The following is a 22880-nucleotide window of genomic DNA, read 5'->3' as shown; positions in this document are numbered from 1 at the left end:
TGCAGAAGGTATAGCCTTTAATGAGGAGTTTCCTCTGAGTTGGCCCACTTTTGGTATTTGGTGGTTCCTATACTTTATCTCCTGTCTCCTGCATACCACACAGCTATCAAACAAACAAAACAAAAAACTCCTAGGTTCCCAGGTTTAGCAGATGTCTCCAGGGCAAAAGCTGGCTTTCTCACATGCTTACCTCCCAAAGTTTCCAGTTTCAATTTGTTTTTGGCTTTTGGAAAAATTTCACTTTCTTGATAGCTTGGTGATTCATCTAAAAAAATATTTTTGTTATTTTGTCTAGAGTTTTAAGCTATGTTTATGGGGAGGACCATTCTGGTGCGCTTGTGAAGTAAAAAATGGACATCTCAATAGATTCCTTCTTATAAATATACTAAAATCCGGTTTTATTGGTTGTGATTTCTGTCTGGTATATTCTAAGGTTTTTTAAAGTAAAGATAAAAGATAACAGTATAAATCTAATTCTTAAAATGCTGCTCTTCTTCCAACTGAAATAACTAGTATCTGTGAACCAAAAGATTGACTTAGAATTCTTTTTTTTTTACTACCTTCCACTATGTACTCTGAAAGTAGGATGTTGGGGTAAGGAGCCATTTTTGGTGTTTTTAGAACAATGATTTTTGAGAGTAATTCAACTCAAAAGAATGAAAATACTTTATATTGCTCCTTGAACTCTGAATTCACAAAACTAAACATTCTTTTTATATTTTATAGTTACTTATTGTTGTATAAATACTTGATGAGGGTACCAGTTTGCTCTGCAGCATTGGGCAAATTATTGAACTTTTCTGTGCCTTAGTTTCCTGTATGTGAAGTAGGACTATGATAGCACCAACCACTCCGGGTTGTTGGTAGGATTAAATAAATAATGAATGTAAAGCCCTTTGCATGGTGTCTGGCACATAATAATCCTGGAATAACTGGTAGCTGCTATTGCTGCTGTTATTATCTTCAACTTCAGAATCAAAACAACTCTTATTCTAATGCTTTTCTCAGGTATGTGCCTGTTGAAGATCTCCTGGAAATTTATAAGAAACTCTATGGCCGAGCAGTCATCACCAAAAATGCCATTGTTGACTGTTCATACCTTCAGTTCTTGGAAACGTAAGTGTAACTAGAGGAATATTTGCAGTCGATTTTATTGTGACTTCCTTAACACACTTTCCAATGTTTTAGTTTTCTGAGAGTGGGTATTGGATTTATGGATTTTGCTTGTTCAAAGGCAGTTGCTTGATAGTGGATACGTGTTGCTGGAATCTTTTCTTCATTAATTTGCCTCATTTCTTTGTGGAAACCACAGCTCACAGTCAAAATTATTGCTTATGTTGCAGGTATGGTGAGATGTTAGCTATTTCCAAGGTAAAGGCATTTATTCTTCAAAATCTTAAAGCATTATAAAGATACCTTGAGAAGCACTTGATTCATTTATTTATTGACTTATTTTTCTTTCTCTTTGCCATAGCTTTATCCCACTTATTCTAGAAAGTCCCCATTTTTGGTGGAACAATTTCAAGAATACTTCCTAGGAGGACTGGATGATATGGCATTTTGGTCCACTAATATTTACCGTCTAACAAGTTTCATGTTAAAGAATGGGACCAGGTGAATTCTTACTCTATTTCTCCTTCCAATCACTCCCTGCTTTGCTACCCTGTCCCCAACATAACTCTCAGGTTTTTCAATTGATCAAGTGAAGAACAAGAAAGTCTCATGAAGTGCTATCCTATCCTAATCAAGAAGGAAAAGAATGGGACTTCCTGGTGGTCCAGTGGTTAAGACTCTGCTTCCAGTGCAGGGGGCATGGGTTCGATCCCTGGTTGGGGAAGTTCTGCATGCCACGTGGCGTGGCCAAAAAAAAAAAAAAAAAAAGAAGGAAAAGAATGGAAACTGTTTTCTCAAAACTCCAACTAGCTCCCATCTGTTTAGGTTTGCTGATGTCTCTCCTGTCTTAGGGATGAAGAGGTAGATATTGCAAGGTTTGTGGTCTAGGAGAAATGGCTCAGGTGGGAAGGAATCTGCTTCCACAGCTGCACTGCATCTGTTTCTTTTGGGAGACCCCATGCTGTGGGCTGGGGTGTCTGCCTCCCCAAGCTCCAGCAGTGGATGTGGCCATCCTCCTCTCCACCCGATCGAGCTCTCAGAGCTCCAGGGTTTAGAAGGTTACTTCACCTAACCCCCGCACTCCAAAATGAAATCGGAAATGAATGCATTTGTAAAGCTCAGCCTTCTGTTGGAATTTGACATCTAGCCCAGATGGGACAGTTGCTCAACCTCCAGCTCCTTTTCTGTTCCTCCCCAGCACACCTACGACGAGTGTCCATCAGAGACTCAGATGGCGTGTAGACCAGCGTTGACTGGTCGTGTCCCAGTTCCAGCTGTAGTAGACATTTCGGCTCTCACAGAATCTGTTCATGGTCTGAGGGAGCCGAGGTTCTCTCAGAACCCATGTCTGACCATACCACTGAGGATGCAGCCCCTCCCTCCCACGCTGTTGAACTGAGCAGGGTAGGGATGGGTCTGGATAGGGACCCCTGGAGGCAGCACCTGCTGCAGGGAAGGCAGGGAAGCTTAAGCAGCAGCGGGCAGGGAGAAAGAGGGTTCTGTGGCAGGAGCTGCACTGGGGTGGCTATTCTGGGTGAGGATCATAGGAGGGTTGGGCTTTATAAGTTCAGGGGCCTGTATAAGCACAGCTCCAGAATAGTAAACACTGGATGATGTTCCTTTGCCCTTAAAACATTTGCTAGTATTCAAAGAATGTTAACCATAATTATATATTATGTTTTATATTATATACACAACATATATATATATGTGTATATGTATATACAACACATTTATATATATTGTGTTGATTTGAAACAAAATTCCCTTTGATAAGTTCAACCTTAGCCTTGCTTTTAAGACTCGGCAAGTAACAGTGTGGCAGATGGAAACCATCCAATATAAATAGCACTTTTAATAGTGAAAATTAACCTTCATTAAAATCCCCAAGCTCTTTTATGGCTGTGGGTGTTTCAGTCCATGTGAGTTGTAGAGAAGATGAACTTTGGAATTAAAGAGACGTGTCACTCTCTGTTGAGCTATCCCAAGCAAATTGTTAAATCTCCCTAAGTCTTAGTTTCCTCATGTATGAAGTGTAGGCAATAATAATTCTATCTTTCTCATAGGGCTATTGTGAGGAGTAAATGAGATCACTCGTGTAAAGGGTTTAGCCTACAGTAAGCACTTGATAAATGTGGGCTACTAGTAGTAGTGTTAGAAAAAAGTTAACTTTATATTGGAGGGATTCATAACACATGGCCATGTTAGAGTAAATGACCTACATTTATTTGTTGTATAAAGTCCAAGTGTATTGATCCTTAAATTGGAAAAACAATTTTGGTGTTTGTCTTTGGCTCAGTTGTCCAACATAGCTAAGGAAAGTTATGTAGCTGGACATTATTCTTTAATTAGGAGGAGATAACTGAGAAAGAACAGATTTCTTGTCTCTTGATCTGTCTTAATTTATCAAGGCAGAAAATTCCATGAATTGATTGTATCTTTACAGACATTTACAAAGAAAGATTCATCAGAATTTATGCAACTTTATGGGAAATTTGGAGAATTATCCAAAGAAAGACAACACAAACTCATGACAGAAAGAAAAGCATACGTATTTTCACATTATAACCATTTCTTAACTTACTAATACGTGATCTTCCAAAGCAAATTTGTGTTACTTGAAACTCATAGTATATTTTCCTAAAGAAACAGTGAAATAATGGTAGTTACGTTCCCAGCCAGAACTCTACTTAACTCAAAAAGTATTTGTAACTGTAGTGCTAATCTTGTAAGGCTGCCATCTAAATCCTGGTGGTACAGAAAAGAGAATTTGAGGAAAAACCTTTTCCTCAGCTTAAAGCTGGCCCTAAGAAAGATTTTGATGGGAAAAGTTTGCCTTCAGCTTCTTTCACCTCTTTTCTGAATTCCTTTTCTAGCAACCAGTCCTTTTGCCCCAGGTTCATACTTCCTTCATACTGCCCTGAAACTCCCTCAGTGACCTCCAAAGCTTCCTCTCCTTCAGAATAGTCTTCATTCTGGAAGAGACTCTTACAATGTAATACCCACTCCCTTAGTGCTTCTGTTCAGTGTTAGGGAGAAAGTTCACCTCTTACATTCTATCAGCAGCCTTTTCACTTGTAGAAAGGGATACTTAGTTACCTATTTAATTATTAGTTTATAAATTTTTGTTTTTAAAGGAATGAGAATGAGAAATTAAAACATTGAGCATAGATGGGCAAAAGGTGGCACAGTTGGGAATCAGTTTCTTTCAGTCTCTAACTCTGAGATGGTTCATGTCAGCAGGGAGAACTCAGCAGGTGGAATCGGGAGGGAAGGGGAAGGCTGTGAGTCTAGGGTGACCAGCCGTGTGGCACTGCCTGTGTTACCGTAATAGCACCTGCTTATCCACCCTCATCAAGTAGGACTCGGGCCCTTTACCAGTCCTGCCTGGCTAAGTCATAAAACCTCTGCATGAAGACTTTTGGAGGTGGTTTGAAATGTTACACTGATTCTCAGAAAAATTCATGCTTGAAAAGAAGGTCGAAAACTGCCTAACTCATTTGACTCTTTCCCCAGTAACTGCAACCTACCTGAGAACCCTCTGTTTATCACATGTGGCAGCCAGCAAAACAATACCCACGGGTAAGTGGATTCCAAAATGGCTCATAGAAAAAGAACATCTCACTCGCTCAGAGGGGTGCTCAGTAGACTCTGAAAGCATGGGCTTTGTAGACAGAGGTTCAAATTCCAGGGCTGCCATTTACAGCGGTGTGATTTTTAAACAAGTTGCCTAATTATTTGTTGAGCTGCAGCTTTCTCCTTTGGCAAACTGGAATAAATACATATCCATACTCCCAGAATTATGGTATGGATTATGTGCGAGAATGGATGTAAAGCAATTAGCACATTAGTAAGTTGCTCATTAACTGGTAAATGATAGTTAATAGTATTATTATTATTATCACCATCATTATTGTTATTATTCATAAAGTTTGGCCAAATTCCACCCTGAAAAAGTATCAACAAGACAGGGTGGGGAGAAGTCCTCTCAGTTAGTTTCTGAGGAAGAGGGCCAGAGGATCTGCTTTGTATTCTAAGGGGTGGTATTCCCCGCTGGACTCAGGTACCAACCACCAACCATTCATTCATGCATTTAATAACTATATTAATCCTAATATTATTACTAATAATACAATACAATTACAATAAAGTAGTACAAATTATAATATTTCCTCATCATTATGTGCCAGGAACTAGTTCAGGCATTTAGAGACCTCATTGTGAACAAGACAGAGACAGTTTCTGCTCTCAGAGGATGGCGGGTGGATGGGCGCTGAACAAGAACTTGTAAATACCCTTGAGTATTAGGAAGGACAAGTGTTGGGTGCTCAGGATGTACCACAGAGTGTCCTCAGTCACAGGAGACGTCCTGTGAAGAACTGATGCTTCTACCAAGATACTTAGGGTGAGCAAGTGTCCGATACTCAAAAAGAGGGCATTGCAATAAAAGATGCTAAGGTGAGAGAGAGTTCAGCGCTTCCAAAGAATTGAAAATGTGCAAAAAGTGTTCAGGTAAGCCCTCACTTTTTAGTTTATGCGAATTAGGTAAGTTTTGTTTTGTTTTAATTAAATTGAACGTCTTTAGGTTGGGTTTGCAAGCTCTAGATTGTCGGGATCCCTATACTGGCTGGTATCTTATGCGGCCTCCTTTGTTCATTTGTTGCCCAGCTTCCACTGTAAGCATTTCTGAAACCTGTCTGGCTTCTTTAGGCATCTGATTGGTAGACTGGTTAAAACATATGAATTTGAAAATGTATTTTTATTGTATAATTAATTCTTGCATGTCTTTAAGGATAAATCAGTCCACCTGCATACTGGTTTCCCAAACAGCTATGACCTTTTCTTGGCCATTTGTATGAAATGTTGACTTTTGATTTTTTTTTTTCTTTTAAATCTGGAAGGAATTCAAACTTATACGCTTATAGAACTTATTTTTGTAAGGACAGGCTTTTTCAACCTTGGAAATGTGTTTATTAAAAGATGTTGTGGAATCTCCTATAAAAGTTTTTCTACAATTTTGTTTTTTGTGTTGCTGTTCCTTCAACTTGCAGATGTTAAAATTTTATGGCCTTTTAACCTGTGATTAACTTGACTATAGTTTTCAACTCAGTTATTCAGGGGGAGTTGCTGTTTCCTCAGTCTTAACCAGTTTATTCCTCTCTCTTTCCAGCAGCACAAAAGTACAGAAAAATGATTTTCATAGAAACGTGACTGCAGCCCTAACTAAAGATATTGGAAAAAATATAAACTATACCAAACGAGGAGTGTTCTTTAGTGTGGATTCCTGGACCACGGTAAGAATTTTCGGCTTTTAATGGAGAGACAGGCACCTGCCGCTTCCTGTGATACCGCGTTTTGTAGAGTCGCTGGCTGTTTAATCGTTCATTGAAAGTCACCTGGGCGTGAGCCAGGCTCGCAAGTATCCTTGGCCTCCAAGTCTGGCTTGTTCCGGAAACATCCTATGACGAGAGTCTGGACCTCAGTGGCCTTTGGCAAGCCAGGTGGAGCCCAAGGTGGCCGTGGGGCCAGTCCTGCTCTGTCCTTAGGCAAAGTGTGTCAGCAATATTGTAGGCTCACTGTGCAAGGTCCCACACCAAGGGGACACCACTGCATATGAAGTTCCTCCATGAGATCACCTTAAGTGTCATTCCACCAGGGAGATAGAAGATGAAAGGGAAATAGCCTCTGACATTTAGAAAATTTCAGTCTAATAGGGGTGATAAATACAAAAATAACCATTTGTGAGTAGGATGCAACAAATCCTATGGTTGGGGGTGGGGATGGGTACATAGCCTCTCATGAGGATAAAAAATTATATCCCTACTATCAGAGAAGGCTTCATGGAGGAGGTGGCATTTGAGTTAGGCCTTGAATACTAGATGGTTTTTCATCAGTGAGCATGTATTTCTGGTAGTGGGTTGGGAAAGTTTCACGATGTTTGGAAATCTGAGTAGTCTTGTTTGCCTGGAACACAAGACAAGGGATACAAGGTACTTGCGAGAGTTGGGGAGGGAGAAGGGTTTAGACAACATTGTGAGCTGGGTGAGGGTCCGGGCAGGGCCTGCTTTTCACAGGTCTGCAGCCTGCATGGTCACGCAGAAGGCCGCCTCACTTGGTTTAATGCTCTGCTGTCATTGCCTTAAAACTCTTAATAACTTGGGAACAAAGAACTTTGCTGAGTTCTACAAATTATGTACCCACACCTAGACCTGGGAAGCTCTGTCAAAGCAACTCTCATTTGGTCTTGCAATTATGTGGATCAGTCTCCTTTGCAAAGGGAAGATTGTGTAAGAGAAGGACTTTATATTCCCAAGGCCTGGGTGGTACCTGACATGATGCTTCCTGGATGAATGAGAATGCCAGAGCTGGGCATCAGATGAGCAATCTGTGGATGGCCTGCCAGAGGTGTTAGACTGGAGAAACGGAAAGCACGGTCCCTTCCTGCAGGGCCCTTTTAACCTGCACTTCTCTGGAGCCTGAGCTGTCCAGGGCTGTCCCATGGCTCTAAGCTGATTCTGCTCTTGGGCAGGCCCGGGAATTCTTTTTTGGTCTTATGTTACCCCTGGGTGGATTTCGAGTTGTGTTCCCTGAACTTGCATGGATCTAGTGCCTGGCCAGGTTGTTCAGGGCCACTGCAGTCTGTATTTGTGTCTCTGCAGTAACCACACTAAGAACAATTCAGCATCCCTGTTCCCTCATTTCTCTCGCATACAGCTTCCAGCACTCCGCACATGACCCCTCCTGCCTGCCCGGTTTCTTGGGACTCAGAGCAAATCCAGCAGCCTCTCAATTTGAGTGTGGTTGGGAGGGTTTCTAGCATTCCTGGTGGTATTTCAGTTCATTTGTTTGGGGGGAAAAAAAGGAGATATATATATATACAAATATAATTACAATTCTAGATTTGAATGGACTTATCTTTAAAAAAAACTTTAGTTCGTAACAATTATTTTGTTCAGTTACATTCTGCAAATTAATAGACCATCCTGACTTGGTTTAGGTTAATCCCAGCTGACTCTTTCTTTCCGTGATGGCCCTGACCTCTAGGGCTATAACTCCCATCTGTGAGCACACACTGGTGGTGTGATTTCACTCTCCTAATTGCCAGTCTTAAGTCGTCTTACTTGTTGATAGGAATTGATGTTATTTTTCAGCACTTGTAAAAACTTGTTTCCTAAAGTCTAATGTTTTTGGCAGGAAACGGTAGCTTTGTTGATTATGCTGTGCCTTTTTCTGTCTGTAATCATTTTATTTCAGGATTCCGTATCTTTCATGTACCAGTCTTTGGAGAGGAGCATACAGGAAATGTTTACTGGCAGCTCTCAGCCACAGAAGCATGTTTCTAGCCCCTCAGCATCTTACTACTTGTCATTTCCTTACACAAGGCTTGGTTGGTACGTATGAGTTTATCTAATTCCTGAACGTTTTCATCAGTATTAATTTCAAGCAGTCATTCACAAATGTTTACAATGGTGCCTATTAGCACTTTATTTTCCAATCAATTCATCGTCAACAAAAAACAGTAATTTTGTGGTTAAGTTCTGGTAAAGATAAAATTATCTCCTTAAAATTGGTCAAAAATATGTTTAAGTACAAACTTTTACTTTATTAAATAACCACAACAATAAACTATTTCTTTATAGAATATTTGTAAAGCTTCAGTGTTTTCGGAGATAGATTATTACAGATATCTTGGCACCTAATGACATTAGAAGGATAAAAGCAGGTAGTTATTATGGTGACTGGACTATTATAACTTCATAAGGCAAAAGCCTAGCACACCACAATAATTTTATAAAGAGAATGTTAGGGATTCCTCTGATTTTAAAGATCAACTGTTACCAAACTGAACTCGGGTCCCCTCGCCCGAGGCACAGCAAAGCCAATCTACTGATACCGAGCTGCGGTGAAGGAAAGTACAGCATTTATTGCAGGGCCCCAAGCAAGGGAGTTGGAGACAAGCCTCAGGTCCACTCCAATTTGGTCTTCGAGTTAAGGGTGTTTAAAGGGGGAGACCAATGAAGCTGGGATCAGTCATCGTCTTGTGACATTTCTGTGACATTTCTTAATCATACTGTTAGGGGTCAGGATGTTTCGGTTTATGATTCTCTGGCCAGGTGGTCCATGGCTCGGGGGTCTGATAGCTCGTCTTGGCCTGGAGAAACAACCTGAGTTTGTATGTTAATGATATCTACAACAGCCATTTTAGTACATTAACGATGTTATCGACAACAGCAGTTTTAGTCATCTGACTCTGGTTGAGGGTAGTGTTCAGTTAGCACAGGATTGAGGTCGGAGGGGACAAGAAAGGGAATAAAGTTTTGGATAGAAAGATTAATCATAAACTCGGTAAGGGAACTTGGTTTTAGGGGGACTCAGTTTCACAACCAAACTGAGCCCAAGGATATAAAAGTGACTATTTTTTGGAGGTTTTTGTAAAAGCTCTTTTTTTAAACCACACTTTTTAAATCCAAATAACATTGCATTTCCCTTGGAACAATATACCGACAGCCCTTCCTCTTCAGGCCGCTAATGCATTCAGCTCCAGCACAAGGAATGGGGGGTGAATGCTGTCTTTACTGGACATTCATTTGTGAATAATGAATAGCTCTTCTTGGCTGCCTTCCTGAAAATCCAAATGAGGGCCTCCTGCTGGGATCTCTGCCACATGGGGGGGAGTGGGGTGGGGGGCAGCACAGAGGTCCTTCCTGGGGGCCATTACTGGCCAGAGTCCAGCCTCGGGAGTGCAGAGACCAGCAGTGTCTCCACGGTGTGCATCTGACCCAGTTCACCAGACGTCATACCTGTTAGAAACTGCTCTTCTCTTTTTCCTCTGTTCTGCTATTTATTCTTATGTGGTCATCAGAACCAGAATAAATAAATGACTTTTGGTCATTCCAGCCCCGCCAGAGACATTTGAACCATTGACTCAGTTTGTCCAGCTCTGTAACTGGTAGGTCATGGACTCTCATTTAGAAACATCCACTAAACCTGTTAGGCATTGAATTTTTTCCAGTATAAGCCACGCTACGTAGCTATGGTAGAAATAAAATGGCCTACTTACCACAAACTTGTCTTTGATCAGGTAACAAATTGAAATGAGTTGAGCCGATTGTAACCTGTGCCATTGGCTGATGGCGAATTTCCTCTCTGTTCTCAGGTGGAGCCTGGGATTGTGCTTTGGCTGCTCTGGGTTTTGCATGTAGGACAAGGTGCTTTTGTGAGGATGCTTTTTATGTGTTCAGGTTATATGGTCCAGAAATGCCCGGAGGCCTTGATTTGTCCAGTTTTGTTGTTATTTTTTCTGCCGGAGAACAAGGCTGAATCACACAAGCAATATAACCTCAGAGGTGAATATTCACAACAGTCATACAGGATGGAAAAATCCATGAGAGGAAGTTAAATTCTAGAATCCAGAAAGGAAAGGAGCAAGAGACAGTTTTACTTATAGCTCTCAGTAGACACTGCAGTGGGTTCCCTCTTCTTCCTTACAGGGCGATGACCTCGGCTGACCTCAACCAGGATGGGCACGGTGACCTGGTGATGGGCGCCCCGGGCTACAGCCGCCCCGGCCACATCCACGTGGGGCGCGTGTACCTCATCTATGGCAACGACCTGGGCTTGCCCCTCGTCGACCTGGACCTAGACAAGGAGGCCCATGGGATCCTGGAGGGTTTCCAGGTGAGGCCCCCATCTCATATTTTCCCTTTTTAGTGTCAATAAGCCACTGCCCGCATTTCCCGGCAAACTCTTCCAGGATGAATGACAAATAGCAAGAATAATGATAGTAACAAACAGCTGGTGGCCAGCATTTGTGTAGTACTTTTCATGTTTAAAAGCATGTTCATGTCATTAATCTCATTCTATCATTAACTTTGAGTGTTTAGTCCAATACCTTCCAGAAACAGCCATACTATTTAGTGGCTTTGAGTAGCCAATCAGAATGTGATATCTTGATAATATAAAAGCTCGTTTGGTGTGTTTCTTTTAATATAAATATTTTATCTTGTAAGAATTTTAGATTCACAGAAAAGTTGTAAAGACAGTACAGAGAGTTCCCATGTACCCTTGACCCAGTTTCCCCTGTGTTAACATCTTACGTAATTATGGCATACTTGTCAAAGTTAAGAGACCAACACTGGTAAATTGCTATTTTTTAAAAAAAATTATTTATTAATTTATTTTTGGCTGTACTGGGTCTTCATTGCTGCGCACAGGCTTTCTCTAGTTGCGGCGAGCAGGGGCTACTCTTTGTTGCGGTGTGCAGGCTTCTCATTGCAGTGGCTTCTCTTTGTTGCGGAGCACAGGCTCTAGGCGCGCGGGCTTCAGTAGTTGTGGTATGCGGGCTCAGTAGTCATGGCACACGGGCTTAGTTGCTCCGCGGCATGTGGGATCTTCCCGGACCAGGGCTTGAACCTGTGTCCTCTGCACTGGCAGGCGGATTCTTAACCACTGTGCCACCAGGGAAGCCCAACACTGGTAAACTGCTATTAACTAAACTCCAGACTGTTCAGGTTTCATTCCGTTGAGTGGTTATTCACCACCAGAGGAGTCCCGCAGTGACTGTACAGATGTTCCGCACGGAGGCAGCATGAATTCCTCGTGGGAGCACTAGAGACCGGGAGGGTTTTCCTCCCTGACGTCTTTGGTAATAGTCCTTACATGAGCAATAAACAAGGAGGGGCCGACAGCGCCCTGCTACCAGCCACAGACGAGTATGCGGGCTTTGGTGGCACTGCAAGCTCCAAATATCAAACACCAGGGGAATTTGGGGTCAGATGGTTTCTTGTCCCAGACATACCGTTAAAACGTTCGCTGTGGAGTTAATGCTGTGAAAAAAATAAGATGGCGCACCTGAACATACTTTAAATAATGAAAAGTCCAATGGTTTATAATCTAGGTTTTAAAAAAATAAATTTATTCTTGGCTGCATTGGGTCTTTGTTGCTGCGAGTGGGCTTTCTCTAGTTGCGGCGAGCGGGGGCTACTCTTCGTTGCGGTGCGCAGGCTTCTCATTGCGGTGGTTTCTCTCGTTGCGGAGCACAGGCTCTAGGCACTTGGGCTTCAGTAGTTGCGGCACACGGGCTCAGTAGTTGTGGTGCACGGGCTTAGTTGTTCTGCGGCATGTGGGATCTTCCCGGACCAGGGCTCAAACCCATGTCCCCTGCATTGGCAGGTGGATTCTTAACCACTGCGCCACCAGGGAAGTCCATATAATCTAGTTTAAGCTCTGATGGAAGGAGCCTCTGAGTCCGAAAGGTGTTAAGTTGATGGCCAGTGTAGGAGGTCACACAGTCCCAGAGGGACAGCATTTTCTGGAACCTTCTGACACCACATGAGAAAGTTCCAAAATAAATCAACTCATTCTTGTTACTTCTTTCTTCACCAAGCCATTCCCCTGTCAAACTGTGGTGTAAAGTGTAATCCTTTGGTCTCCTGTAGACAAGGAATAAGAAAGGCAGCTGCTTCCTGTGGATGAGAAATTCTCTCAAAGACACTTGGGGTGAGGAAGGAGGTAGCTCCATGCTCTCTTGTCCCAGTGACCTTTGATAATTTGGAAGATGGCCAGATTAAGGCATGTGCTAGGGATGGGAATCCTGTACTCATCCCTGGTCTGCAGTTAACCTTTCTGGTCATTGTCTATAAAGTGGAAGATTAGGATAGATAAGCATTTGCCTGCTTTCGAATGCTGTGCTTTTCTTGGAATGATGGTTACCCTGCAGGAGGGCTTGATAGTAAAGCTGGTGGTGATGAAACGAACCCATCTTCAGTTGGCAGGGACCTCTATTCATTGGTCCCCATCCTGCCCCAATGTGCTTGTGTCCCGGGGCAGTCCTCTCTCGTTTATCAAGTTCCTGCCTTGTAGAAAGGGGCTGTTCTCAAATGCCATTGCACACAGGTATAGAGAGATCAGACAACAAATAACAGATGTGGGTTCTGGGGCATGTGTGTTATGTGGCAAGCATCACTTGTGCAAGACTCTTCATAATAGGAGAACCTCATGAGTTATTTTTAGGTCTAGGCTCATTCTAGACAGTAGGAGATGAAAGATCTAGAAAATCCACCTTGGAAGAAAATTGTCCCTGAATGGAGTGAATTTTCCAGCTGTAAACCACAAAAGTAGGAGTAATAAAAGTATGTACGTTAATCCATGTGAAATGCTTAGTGTCTACAGCACTGTCATCAACAGAACTTTCCATGATGATGGAGATCCTTTAAAGCTGTGCTGTTCAGTGTGGGAGCTACTAAGTGCTTTGGCTTTTGAGCATTTGAATGTGGCCAGTGCAACTGAAAAACTGTTTTGGTTTAATGTTAGGTAATTTAAATTTAAAAGTAATAGCCACATTTAGCTAGTGGCTACCGCACTGGACAGCATGGCTCTAGAACAGCCTGAGTATTCGACAGATGTTAGCTACTGTTATGTGATTATTATCTTGGATACTTTCCAAGAGGAGTCTGGTCCTTAACGTGGGGCATGATACACACCAGACCATTTTCTGAAAACCTAGAACTTTTAAGAACCGACCTTCTTCTCTCCGGCACCTCTTCTTCCCCTCGGGGCAGACAGATGAGCCAAACACATCCTTAGGGCAGAGCTACCCACCTGGCGGGTCATGGGTGTGTTACGGGCGGCTGCAGTTCTGTTCCTCAGTCCTGGCGTGCTGGGCGGGGTCCCCCAGGAGTCAGGTGTGCTCTTCTGGAGGTTGTGGCTCAGCCCAGGGGAAGTAACTGGTGCCTCTTCAGCCCTCAGGTCGGTTCGGCTCTGCCGTGGCCGTGCTGGACTTTAACAAGGACGGCGTGCCTGACCTGGCCGTGGGAGCCCCCTCAGTGGGCTCCGAGAAGCTCACGTACACAGTAAGGAGGCTGCTGGGGGTGATGGTGGCAGATGGGGGGGGAGGGGAGGAGGAGACACTGTGTGGAGGCTCCGGAGGAAAGCAGGCAGCAGGGGTGCCGGGCAGAGCTTTTGTGGGGAGATGATCCCAGCCCCCCATTCAGGTCCTTGATGGGACTCCGGTTACCTGGCAGCTCCTGTTCCTGCCTCCCTGGCCTTAGCTGGGCTTCACGGGTGGCACTCCACCAGGTACTGTACTCTTCCTCCCCCCTCCCCCGGGATGCTGAATGATAGGGAAGGCAGAAATTCCAGCTAATCCATAGCTTCCTGTCATCACAGCAGGGAGGTGACTTCCTGGATCTTTCCTCTCATGCAAGGAACCCAACGGGTTCCCTCTTTCCTTACCGAGAGCAGAGATCCTGGGTCCTGGCCCACAGGGCTTTCCTCCCACAAGTCCTCCACACCGTAGCCGGGCACCGCGAGTGACAGTGGAGTCAAAGGCCCTTCGTCTCCCTCTCCCACTGCAGGCTCGCCTCTTCCTCTCCCTCCTCACCCTGTTTCTAGTCCTGTGAACAATTTGTCATCCAGACGCATCAGGTGCCCTCACGTTAGGGCTGGTGCTCATCCAGCTCCCTCCACCTGGAAAGCCCTTTCTCCCCTTTTTTCTGTAGGGGTGAAATGTCACTTCTTGCAGGAAGTGTGATCTAATCCCTGGCTCAGGAGACACTTTGTTGTCCTGTGCTCGCTGCACCTTTGTAGCTCCCCACGCTGTGGTGTCACAGTTGCCAATTGGCCAGCTTTTGGGACGGAGAGAGGTTGGTCTTATCCATCACTGTGTACTCAGTCCTTGGCTCACTATGGAAAATAAATGCATGTAGAAGGAGTAGGGATGGAGACAGGCAAGTTATAAGATGAGAAGTGAGAACTAGTTTGTAACACAATAACAGCACAGTCTGCATCCCAAGGCAAGTAAGCAGTACTGACACGATGTGTTAGTGTTCAGAGAAATAATGGGCTGGGCCGGGGGAGGGCTTCATTGAAAAGCCAGAAACTGAGCTCGGCCTTGAAGGGGTGGGGAGTTGAGCAGGTCATTCTGCAAATACAGTGAACAATTATGGATGGCAGATCCGGAGCAAGATGCTGGGGAGGCAAAGATAAAAATGACAGTTTCTGCTTTGGGGCTCTAATAGTCTGATGGAAGTGGCCAATACACAGGACTGGACACTGACTTCTGGCAGTAACTAAGCTCCTGACCCTACAGGGCTCTGATGGTGATTTATTTCATCATCAGTCACCTTTGTCTTGCTATTATTTAAGGTTCTCGGGTCACCACCAAGTCTTAACGATCGCCCTGTGGTTTGTCCTTGTCTAGGGTGCAGTGTACATCTACTTCGGTTCCAAACAAGGAAGACTATCTTCTTCCCCCAACATCACCATCTCTTGCCCGGTATGTTGAGCCACCTTTGAGAGGTACAGAAAACTAGAACTCGCCATATCCTACTTGCCTCAAGGGCTGAGTAAGACGTGTTTTCCTGTTTCCTCTTCAGGACACCTACTGTAACTTGGGCTGGACACTCTTGGCCGCAGATGTGAATGGAGACAGTGAACCTGACCTGGTGATTGGCTCCCCTTTTGCTCCAGGTGGAGGGAAACAGAAGGGAATTGTGGCTGCGTTTTATTCTGGCTCCAGCCACAGCGACAAAGGTAGTGCTTGCTGGGGCTGGGGGTGGAATGGGCGGAGACCTCCGCTGCTCTAGTCTGTGGTGCCTTCTCTTGCATATGGGTTTTTGTCCTATTTTCCTCATTGCATAGCATTTCACCTAAATTTTCTAACACTCTTATTCTTGCAGATGTTCTGGCAAATGATATGGATAGATTCACTGAATAAACAAAGAGGGATCCAGCGTGTAGATCCAGATCCAAAGGAGGGGGCGATAGCTATTCTTATAGTGTCTCAGTGGAATGGAAGAGTAGAAACACTCAAGCATCCCAGTGATGCTCTAACTGTCCAACAGGCCCTTTTTGCCGTGCGGCTTGTGGGATCTTAGTTCCCCGACCAGGGATTGAACTCGGGCCGTTGGCAGTGAGAGCACGGAGTCCTAACCACTGGACCACCAGGAAACTCCTAACAGGCCCTCTTTTTAAATAGCATCCTCCACTCCACAGAAGTGAGCTCTAGAAATGCATTGCTTATATGAAGCGTGAGTTCCATTTCTGACGTTGGGGCCCTGGGGACAGCATGGGGGCACATAAGAGTTGTGGCAAAAACTCAGCCCAGTGAACCTGTTTCTCATTGTCCTACAAAAGGAGCCCACTCTTTCCATTCTGGTAGTCTTTCCACGTAAAGTAAAAGGCACTGGTTGTCTTGTGTAGAAGAGCTGAATGTGGAGGCGGCCAACTGGATGGTGAGAGGCGAGGAGGACTTCGCCTGGTTAGGATACTCCCTTCATGCTGTCAGTGTCAACAACAGGACTTTGCTGTTGGCTGGGAGCCCGACCTGGAAGAACGCCAGTAGGTGAGCACTGATGTTGGGGCCCAGGGACCAGTGAGCATGAGGGGCAGGTGCCTGCAGCCGTGGGAGCCCACTGAGTGTGGGGTTCAGAGGAAGCAGCTAAGGAATTCTTACCCTTCAAGGAAACGCTAAGGCTCTGGGGCAAGGTTGCAAATGTTCCTTTTTAGACGTTTAAAAGAGAGATGGGTGTGTTAGTTTGCCAGGGCTGCCATACAAAGTACCATAGCCTGTGTGGTTTAAGCAGCACGAATTGATGGTCTCATAGTTTTGGAGGTTAGAGATCTGAGATCAAGGTGTCAGCAGGGTTGGTTTCTTCTAGGGCGCCTCTCCTTCGCTCACAGACGACCACCTTCTCCCTGTGTCTCACACAGCCTCTTTTCTGTGCACCCATCCCTGGTGTCTTTCCCTCTTCTTACAAGGACACTAGTCATATTGGTCAGGGCCCCACCCTAATGACCTCATTTTAGCATGATTACCTCTTTAAAAACCTTATCTCCAAATGCCGTCACATTCTGAGGTACTGGCAGTTAGGATTTCAACATATGAATTTTGGGGGAACACAATTCAGCCCATAACAGTAGGCATCCCTCTATTTTGTCAGTCGGGAAGTAGAATGGTGAACCTCACATCTGGAGAGCCTTGATATTGGGATTCATTCTGAAAGCACCCCATGCTCATGTCTAGGATCACAGGGACCAGGAGCATACAGGGAGGGGGGGCATGGGTGGGGAAGATGTGGGTTGTCTTTCCTTGGACCTCAATACCTGGCCAGCATTGAATCCTGTGCCCCATCAGCTAAGACCAGTGTGCTTCATTCCAGTCTGGGCCATTTGTTCCGCGCTCATGATGAGAAACAGAGCCCTGGACGGGTATCTGGCTATTTCCCGCCAAATTGTCAAACCTGGTTTACCATTTCTGGAGACAAGGTATGACAGCCCCTCCCTCCCCAGGCAAGTGGACACCACAGAGAAAGTTTTCTTAGCTGTACTATATTGACTTACTGCTATTTCACAGGCAATGGGGAAACTGGGTACCTCCCTGTCCAGCGGCCATGTGATGATGAATGGGACCCGTACACAAGTACTGCTGGTTGGGGCCCCAACTCAAGGTAGGTAACCCGCCATGAAACTTTGCTTCTTTTTAGTCATGTGGCTCCTTGACCAAGTCATATGGGGGAAAGTTAGGAGATATGGAGGCAGACAGACCTGAGTTTGAATATTTCCTTTTCTCATTAATAGCAAGCTGGGTCACCTTGGGGAAGTTACTTAAACTCCCTGAATGCAAAACACAGCTTATAATATCTACTTCAAAGATTTGCTGAAAATCACACGTGAAAGTAACTTGGTGTGTTTTTGAAGCTCCTATCCCATTGAACTTGGAGACGGAGCAAATTTTATAAACCAGTTCACCAGGAATAGGTCCACTCTGAGGGTGTATGTTAATAAAACATTATTTTGTTTAATTTATGGGTGAGTTAAAAGAACAAAACAAAAACTACTCCCTCTAAGAGTATAAAAGTAAATTATGCTTATTGTAGAAATTTGTGAAAATATAAGTATATAGAAGAAAAAAATCACCCCTTATCCAGATATTTTAAAGCTTAAACGCATAAATGTTTTTTCACACCTAATATTTTATATCTTAAGTATGTTCTCATGCTAAATATTCTTCTAAAACATTACTTTTGATACCTGTATCACATTTTTTCCATATGCACATGCCAACATTTACTACCATCATCCTATTGCTAGAGGGTCTAATCTTAAGACTCTTAATACATATTGTCAAATTATTTTTCAGAAAGATTTTCGTTTCATACAATATATTTGAATAATAAGTAGAAGTGGATTGGGCAAAGGAATGGTTAAATCTTTCCTTGCATGAGTAAGGACACAGCATTACAACAGAAAGTTGCTGACTTAGCTTTGGAATAGTTTTTTGTTTTTCTCCTTTACAGAGTCTAGGTAGTGATTTCTAAACTCTTGCAACACACATTACTAATTCTGTGTCACCACTCTTGCTCCCAGAGTGCTGTGAATTAGAGCTTCCCAAATTTTCTTAGTTTTAGTCCCTTTACTGCCTTAATAATTTTCTCCATTATCAAATATTGTATAAAATACAGAATAAAAAGGTTAATTATATATATCATGATATATATGATATATAAATGATGCTTTTTGAGATAATTATAAATTCACATGCAGTTGTAAGAAATAATAGAGGTCATGTTACATTTTATCCAGTTTTCCCCAATGATGATAATCTGCACACCATAACCAGTGTCACATCTGGGTTATCAACAGATATAATCCACCAATCTTGCTCAGATTTTCCTATTTTTACTTGTATTTTGATCGTATTTCACCCACATAATTTGAGGGGCCCAGACAAAATTAAAATTTGTTAAGAAAAATTATCCAGAATTTCAGGTAACAGGAGAGCGTAAAGCCAAGCACAGGGCCTTTCTCAGTATGGGGCCCCGTGTGACTCAATAGATTGCAGACGCTGTGTTTATGTCCTAAAAGCTTAGCTCCTTTGGGGTACTGTACCACTTCTCAAACCCTGGAATCAGATTAGACACCACTATCCTCATTTCGATCCACACTGATTTTCTAGTGGTACCTGCATTTTACCGTAAACAACCCATTATGATAAAATCCCAGTTTTGCGAAGATGTGACATCATTGAAAGGAACATAGGGATCTAACGTTGAAACTGTGACCCACCCCCAGCAGGGTAGCTCATGTGGCGTTAGACAGATGTCATTGTGTTACCAGCAAAAATTCAAGACACCTGCAGTATCCCCGTGAGTTCGCTGAAGCGTTTCAGTGTATAGTTGGGGAATCGCAGCTCTATGGACAGATTAAGTTAAATGTGAAAAATCTGATCTACTTTCAGGGCAAGTTTGAGTAGGACAGTTAGGCTTGTCCCTCTCACCCTGTCCCCTGCCTCGGCAGGATCTCTGGGTCAGACTGTGGCCACTATACACAAGTTTGAATATTCAGTGAGGATTTTAGGGTGATTAAAAACTATGAAGTACTTTCAGTATTAAAAAGAATACTCAATGACGGCAAGGTTGAAGTGAGATGGGAACTTATACACTGTTAGTGAAATGGAAATCGATATACCTTTTCTAGAAAGAGGTTTGGCAAAATGGCAAGAGCCATTCCCCAAATCCAATGCTATATGGGCCCCTTCTAAGAATCTGTTCTCAGAAAATACTCAGAACTATGGGGAAGGATATTTATCATAGTATTAATTATAAAAGCAAAAAGTTAAAAATGGCCTGAGTGTAAAAAGAATTTTATAATCTGCAAAAACCCCCATTAAAATGTGTGTATGTATACGTAAGTATATATCATTGTCCAGAAAGAAATATATGCTTTATATACATTTTCTTCTTTATACTTTTTTGGGGTGTTTCCCACACCTTTTATAATGATCATATATATAAAAAAAAACCTTGGCATTCACAAATTTATGTTTTGACTGCCTCACAGTAATCCTGCAAGTCAATGACACAAAGTAACCTATAACTTCTATGTCCTATCTTCATCCTTGTGACGGCAGCAGTTGCTGTACTGTGGTTTATTTCAGATGTCACGGCTAAGATGGCATTCCTGACCACGACCTTGCACCAAGGTGGAAGCACTCGGATGTATGAACTGCCACCTGACTCGCAGCCTTCTCTGCTTAGCACCTTTAGTGGAGACCGCCGCTTCTCCCGATTTGGTGGTGTTCTGCACTTGAGTGACCTGGATAACGATGGCTTAGGTAGGAAGGAACGGTGTCTCGGGCCAATAAGAAAGTCCTTTGCTTAATTGATGAGTCCCCCTAATTGGATCACCTAGGCTCTACCCTCATAATGAATCAAGACCAGAGCTGGATGTATGAGTAGTACTTTTTGAACATGGTGACCCGACAGCCACCCACATCAACTATTATTGATGAATGATAACAGAAAACAAAAGCCTCTGACTACGTAGGAATGAAATCAGAACAGACTAGTAAAAGATGTACTATTATTTATGGAAGGTTGGGTTAGGATCCAGTAGTGGAACAATGACAGCAAGAAGTAGGTACTTCCTGCTGCTGGTTTTCATTGTTTACAGATGAAATCATCATGGCAGCCCCACTGAGGATCACAGATGTAACCTCTGGACTGATGGGGGGAGAAGATGGCCGTGTCTATGTGTATAATGGCAAACAGGTCACCTTGGGCGACATGACAGGCAAATGCAAATCATGGGTAGCTCCATGTCCAGAAGAAAAGGTAACTGTTCTTGTACACAATTCCATACCATACTGGGAAAGGATGGCTACTTGCTGATGCCTTAGTAAATTATGTCCACTATAGAACTCTTAAGAGTTTCTGCCTGAACTCGGGTAACCTGCCCCTTACCTGGTCAGGACACAATCCCTTGCTTGTGTTTGTAGGGCCAGGCTGCCTGCCTGCCGGCAGTTCTGCAGTGTTCACCCCCCACAGCTGCAGCTGGATGTGGTGTCATATTGGTTCTTGGTCACAGCCAAGAACTGCTTGGTTAGGAGCCCACGGCAGAAGAAAACAGGCCATGGCCATTGGAGTTTCATGAAGACTCCCAATCTTTTTATTTCACCTTTCATTGCTTTGTTTTATTCCTTTTCTCAGGTGGGTTTCCTTAAGTTTCCTGGGTCTAAAACACTTGGCTGTTAAACTTAAAAATTACTTTTTAAATTGCAAAAAATGAAAGTTTATTGTAAAAATATTAAAAAATACACAGTACAAAGAAGAAAACTAAAATCTACCTAGAATTCTACTCTACAGAGATAACGTATATTAACCTTTTGATGTGTATCCTTCATTTTTTTGCTATGAACTTAATTGCTACCATTTATTGTGCATTCACTCTGTGCCTAGCACTATGCTATATATAAAAAAATCTAATCCACATCAAAGCTATTAATTTGGTATTTTATACCCGTTATAAAGAAACTGAAGATTGGAGAAGGAAGTTGTTACAGGCCACACTGCTAGGAAATAGCAGAACAGAGACTTGAACCAAGAGCTGATTCTCAAGTGCACTCTTAACCACTACACTGTGCGTGTGTATCTTATTAACGGTGGTGACCATATTGTACATGATTTTGTATACTTTTTTTCTATGCCTTCCTATAGTCTTATACAATATATCTACCAGATACCTAGTATTTTATCTGTAGATAAACCAGTTTAATCATTATTTAAGTGATTATTATTAGTCACTTAGTCCATTTCAAATTTTTGCTGTTATAGTAAGATAAACACATTTAAACATTTTTATACATCTGTTTTTCTGAGCTAAACTCCTGTAAGTGGAATTTCTGGTGACAAAGGGCTTCTCTAAAATGAAGAAATGTGAGTGTAAGGGTGTAATTAAAATTGGTTTAAAAAAATCCCCATGAACAGTAATAACATTAATAGTCTCCCTTTCTCATCACTTTCTTTCAGGCCCAATACGTATTGATTTCTCCTGAAGTAAGTACCTTCTGAAAAAAATGAAAGAATAACTACCAAAAAAAAAAGCAGCCCTTCCCCTTATTTCAAGTTGATAAAATAACATGGTGTTTTTCTTTATTTTTATTTTTGGCTGCGTTGGGTCTTCGTTGCTGTGTGCGGGCTTTCTCTAGTTGTGGCGAGCGGGGGCTACTCTTCATTGCAGCAAGTGGGCTTCTCATCGCGGTGGCTTCTCTTGTTGCAGAGCACGAGCTCTAGGCACGCGGGCTCAGTAGTTATGGCTCGCAGACTCTAGAGCGCAGTCTCAGTAGTTGTGGTACGGGCTTAGTTGCTCCGCAGCATGTGGGATCCTCCAGGACCAGGGCTTGAACTTGTGTCCCCTGCATTGGCAGGCGGATTCTTAACCACTGCACCACCAGGGAAGCCCCATGGTGCGTTTTCAAAGGCTACTAACAGACAGTGTGTTTTCCAGGCAGGCTCAAGGTTTGGGAGCTCTATGATCACTGTGAGGTCAAAGAAAAAGGTGAGTACCAAGACTGTACCACTTTGATATCTGCATTTGTTCTAAGGCTGGGATTTGGGGATGATCTCATTTTGTATGTATTTTAGATTTTTTAATTTGAAAAATAGAGGGACACACACAAAAAAACACTCACACATAATCCCATCATTTTTTGGTGAAAAGATTCCCTCACTACCCCTCCAATTTCATCCTCTACAGCAGGGGTTAGCAAATTACAGCCTGTGGGCCAACTCTAGCTGGCTGCCTGTTTTTGTATAGCCCATGAACTAAAAATGATTGACATGTTTGCAATGATCAAAAAATATATTTTGTGACACATGAAATTTATATGAAGTTCAACTTGCAGTGTCTCTAAAGTTTTAGTGGAATATAGCCACAGTCATTCCTTTCTTTACAGCTGCTACTATACCGTTGATCAGTTACCTCAGACT

General features: G+C 43.1%; 1 protein-coding gene across 1 annotated transcript in view; it reads left to right on the top strand.

The window, feature by feature from the left end:
* Positions 1 to 22880, top strand: part of GPLD1 (glycosylphosphatidylinositol specific phospholipase D1) — a 47019-nt gene that overhangs the window by 21429 nt on the left and 2710 nt on the right. Inside the window, exons 8-24 of the mRNA XM_061194874.1 lie at positions 1009 to 1116; positions 1344 to 1371; positions 1475 to 1614; positions 4630 to 4695; positions 6287 to 6407; positions 8368 to 8504; positions 10605 to 10791; positions 13854 to 13964; positions 15314 to 15388; positions 15489 to 15645; positions 16315 to 16456; positions 17274 to 17379; positions 17468 to 17561; positions 20051 to 20227; positions 20566 to 20726; positions 21921 to 21947; positions 22399 to 22449. Of these exons, the coding sequence (XP_061050857.1) occupies positions 1009 to 1116; positions 1344 to 1371; positions 1475 to 1614; positions 4630 to 4695; positions 6287 to 6407; positions 8368 to 8504; positions 10605 to 10791; positions 13854 to 13964; positions 15314 to 15388; positions 15489 to 15645; positions 16315 to 16456; positions 17274 to 17379; positions 17468 to 17561; positions 20051 to 20227; positions 20566 to 20726; positions 21921 to 21947; positions 22399 to 22449 (1888 nt within the window). The remainder of the gene's footprint in view (positions 1 to 1008; positions 1117 to 1343; positions 1372 to 1474; positions 1615 to 4629; positions 4696 to 6286; positions 6408 to 8367; positions 8505 to 10604; positions 10792 to 13853; positions 13965 to 15313; positions 15389 to 15488; positions 15646 to 16314; positions 16457 to 17273; positions 17380 to 17467; positions 17562 to 20050; positions 20228 to 20565; positions 20727 to 21920; positions 21948 to 22398; positions 22450 to 22880) is intronic.

The sequence above is a fragment of the Eubalaena glacialis genome, chromosome 7 (genome assembly GCF_028564815.1).
Source record: "Eubalaena glacialis isolate mEubGla1 chromosome 7, mEubGla1.1.hap2.+ XY, whole genome shotgun sequence".
NCBI lineage: Eukaryota > Metazoa > Chordata > Mammalia > Artiodactyla > Balaenidae > Eubalaena > Eubalaena glacialis.
This window is presented reverse-complemented; position numbering and strand designations above follow the sequence as displayed.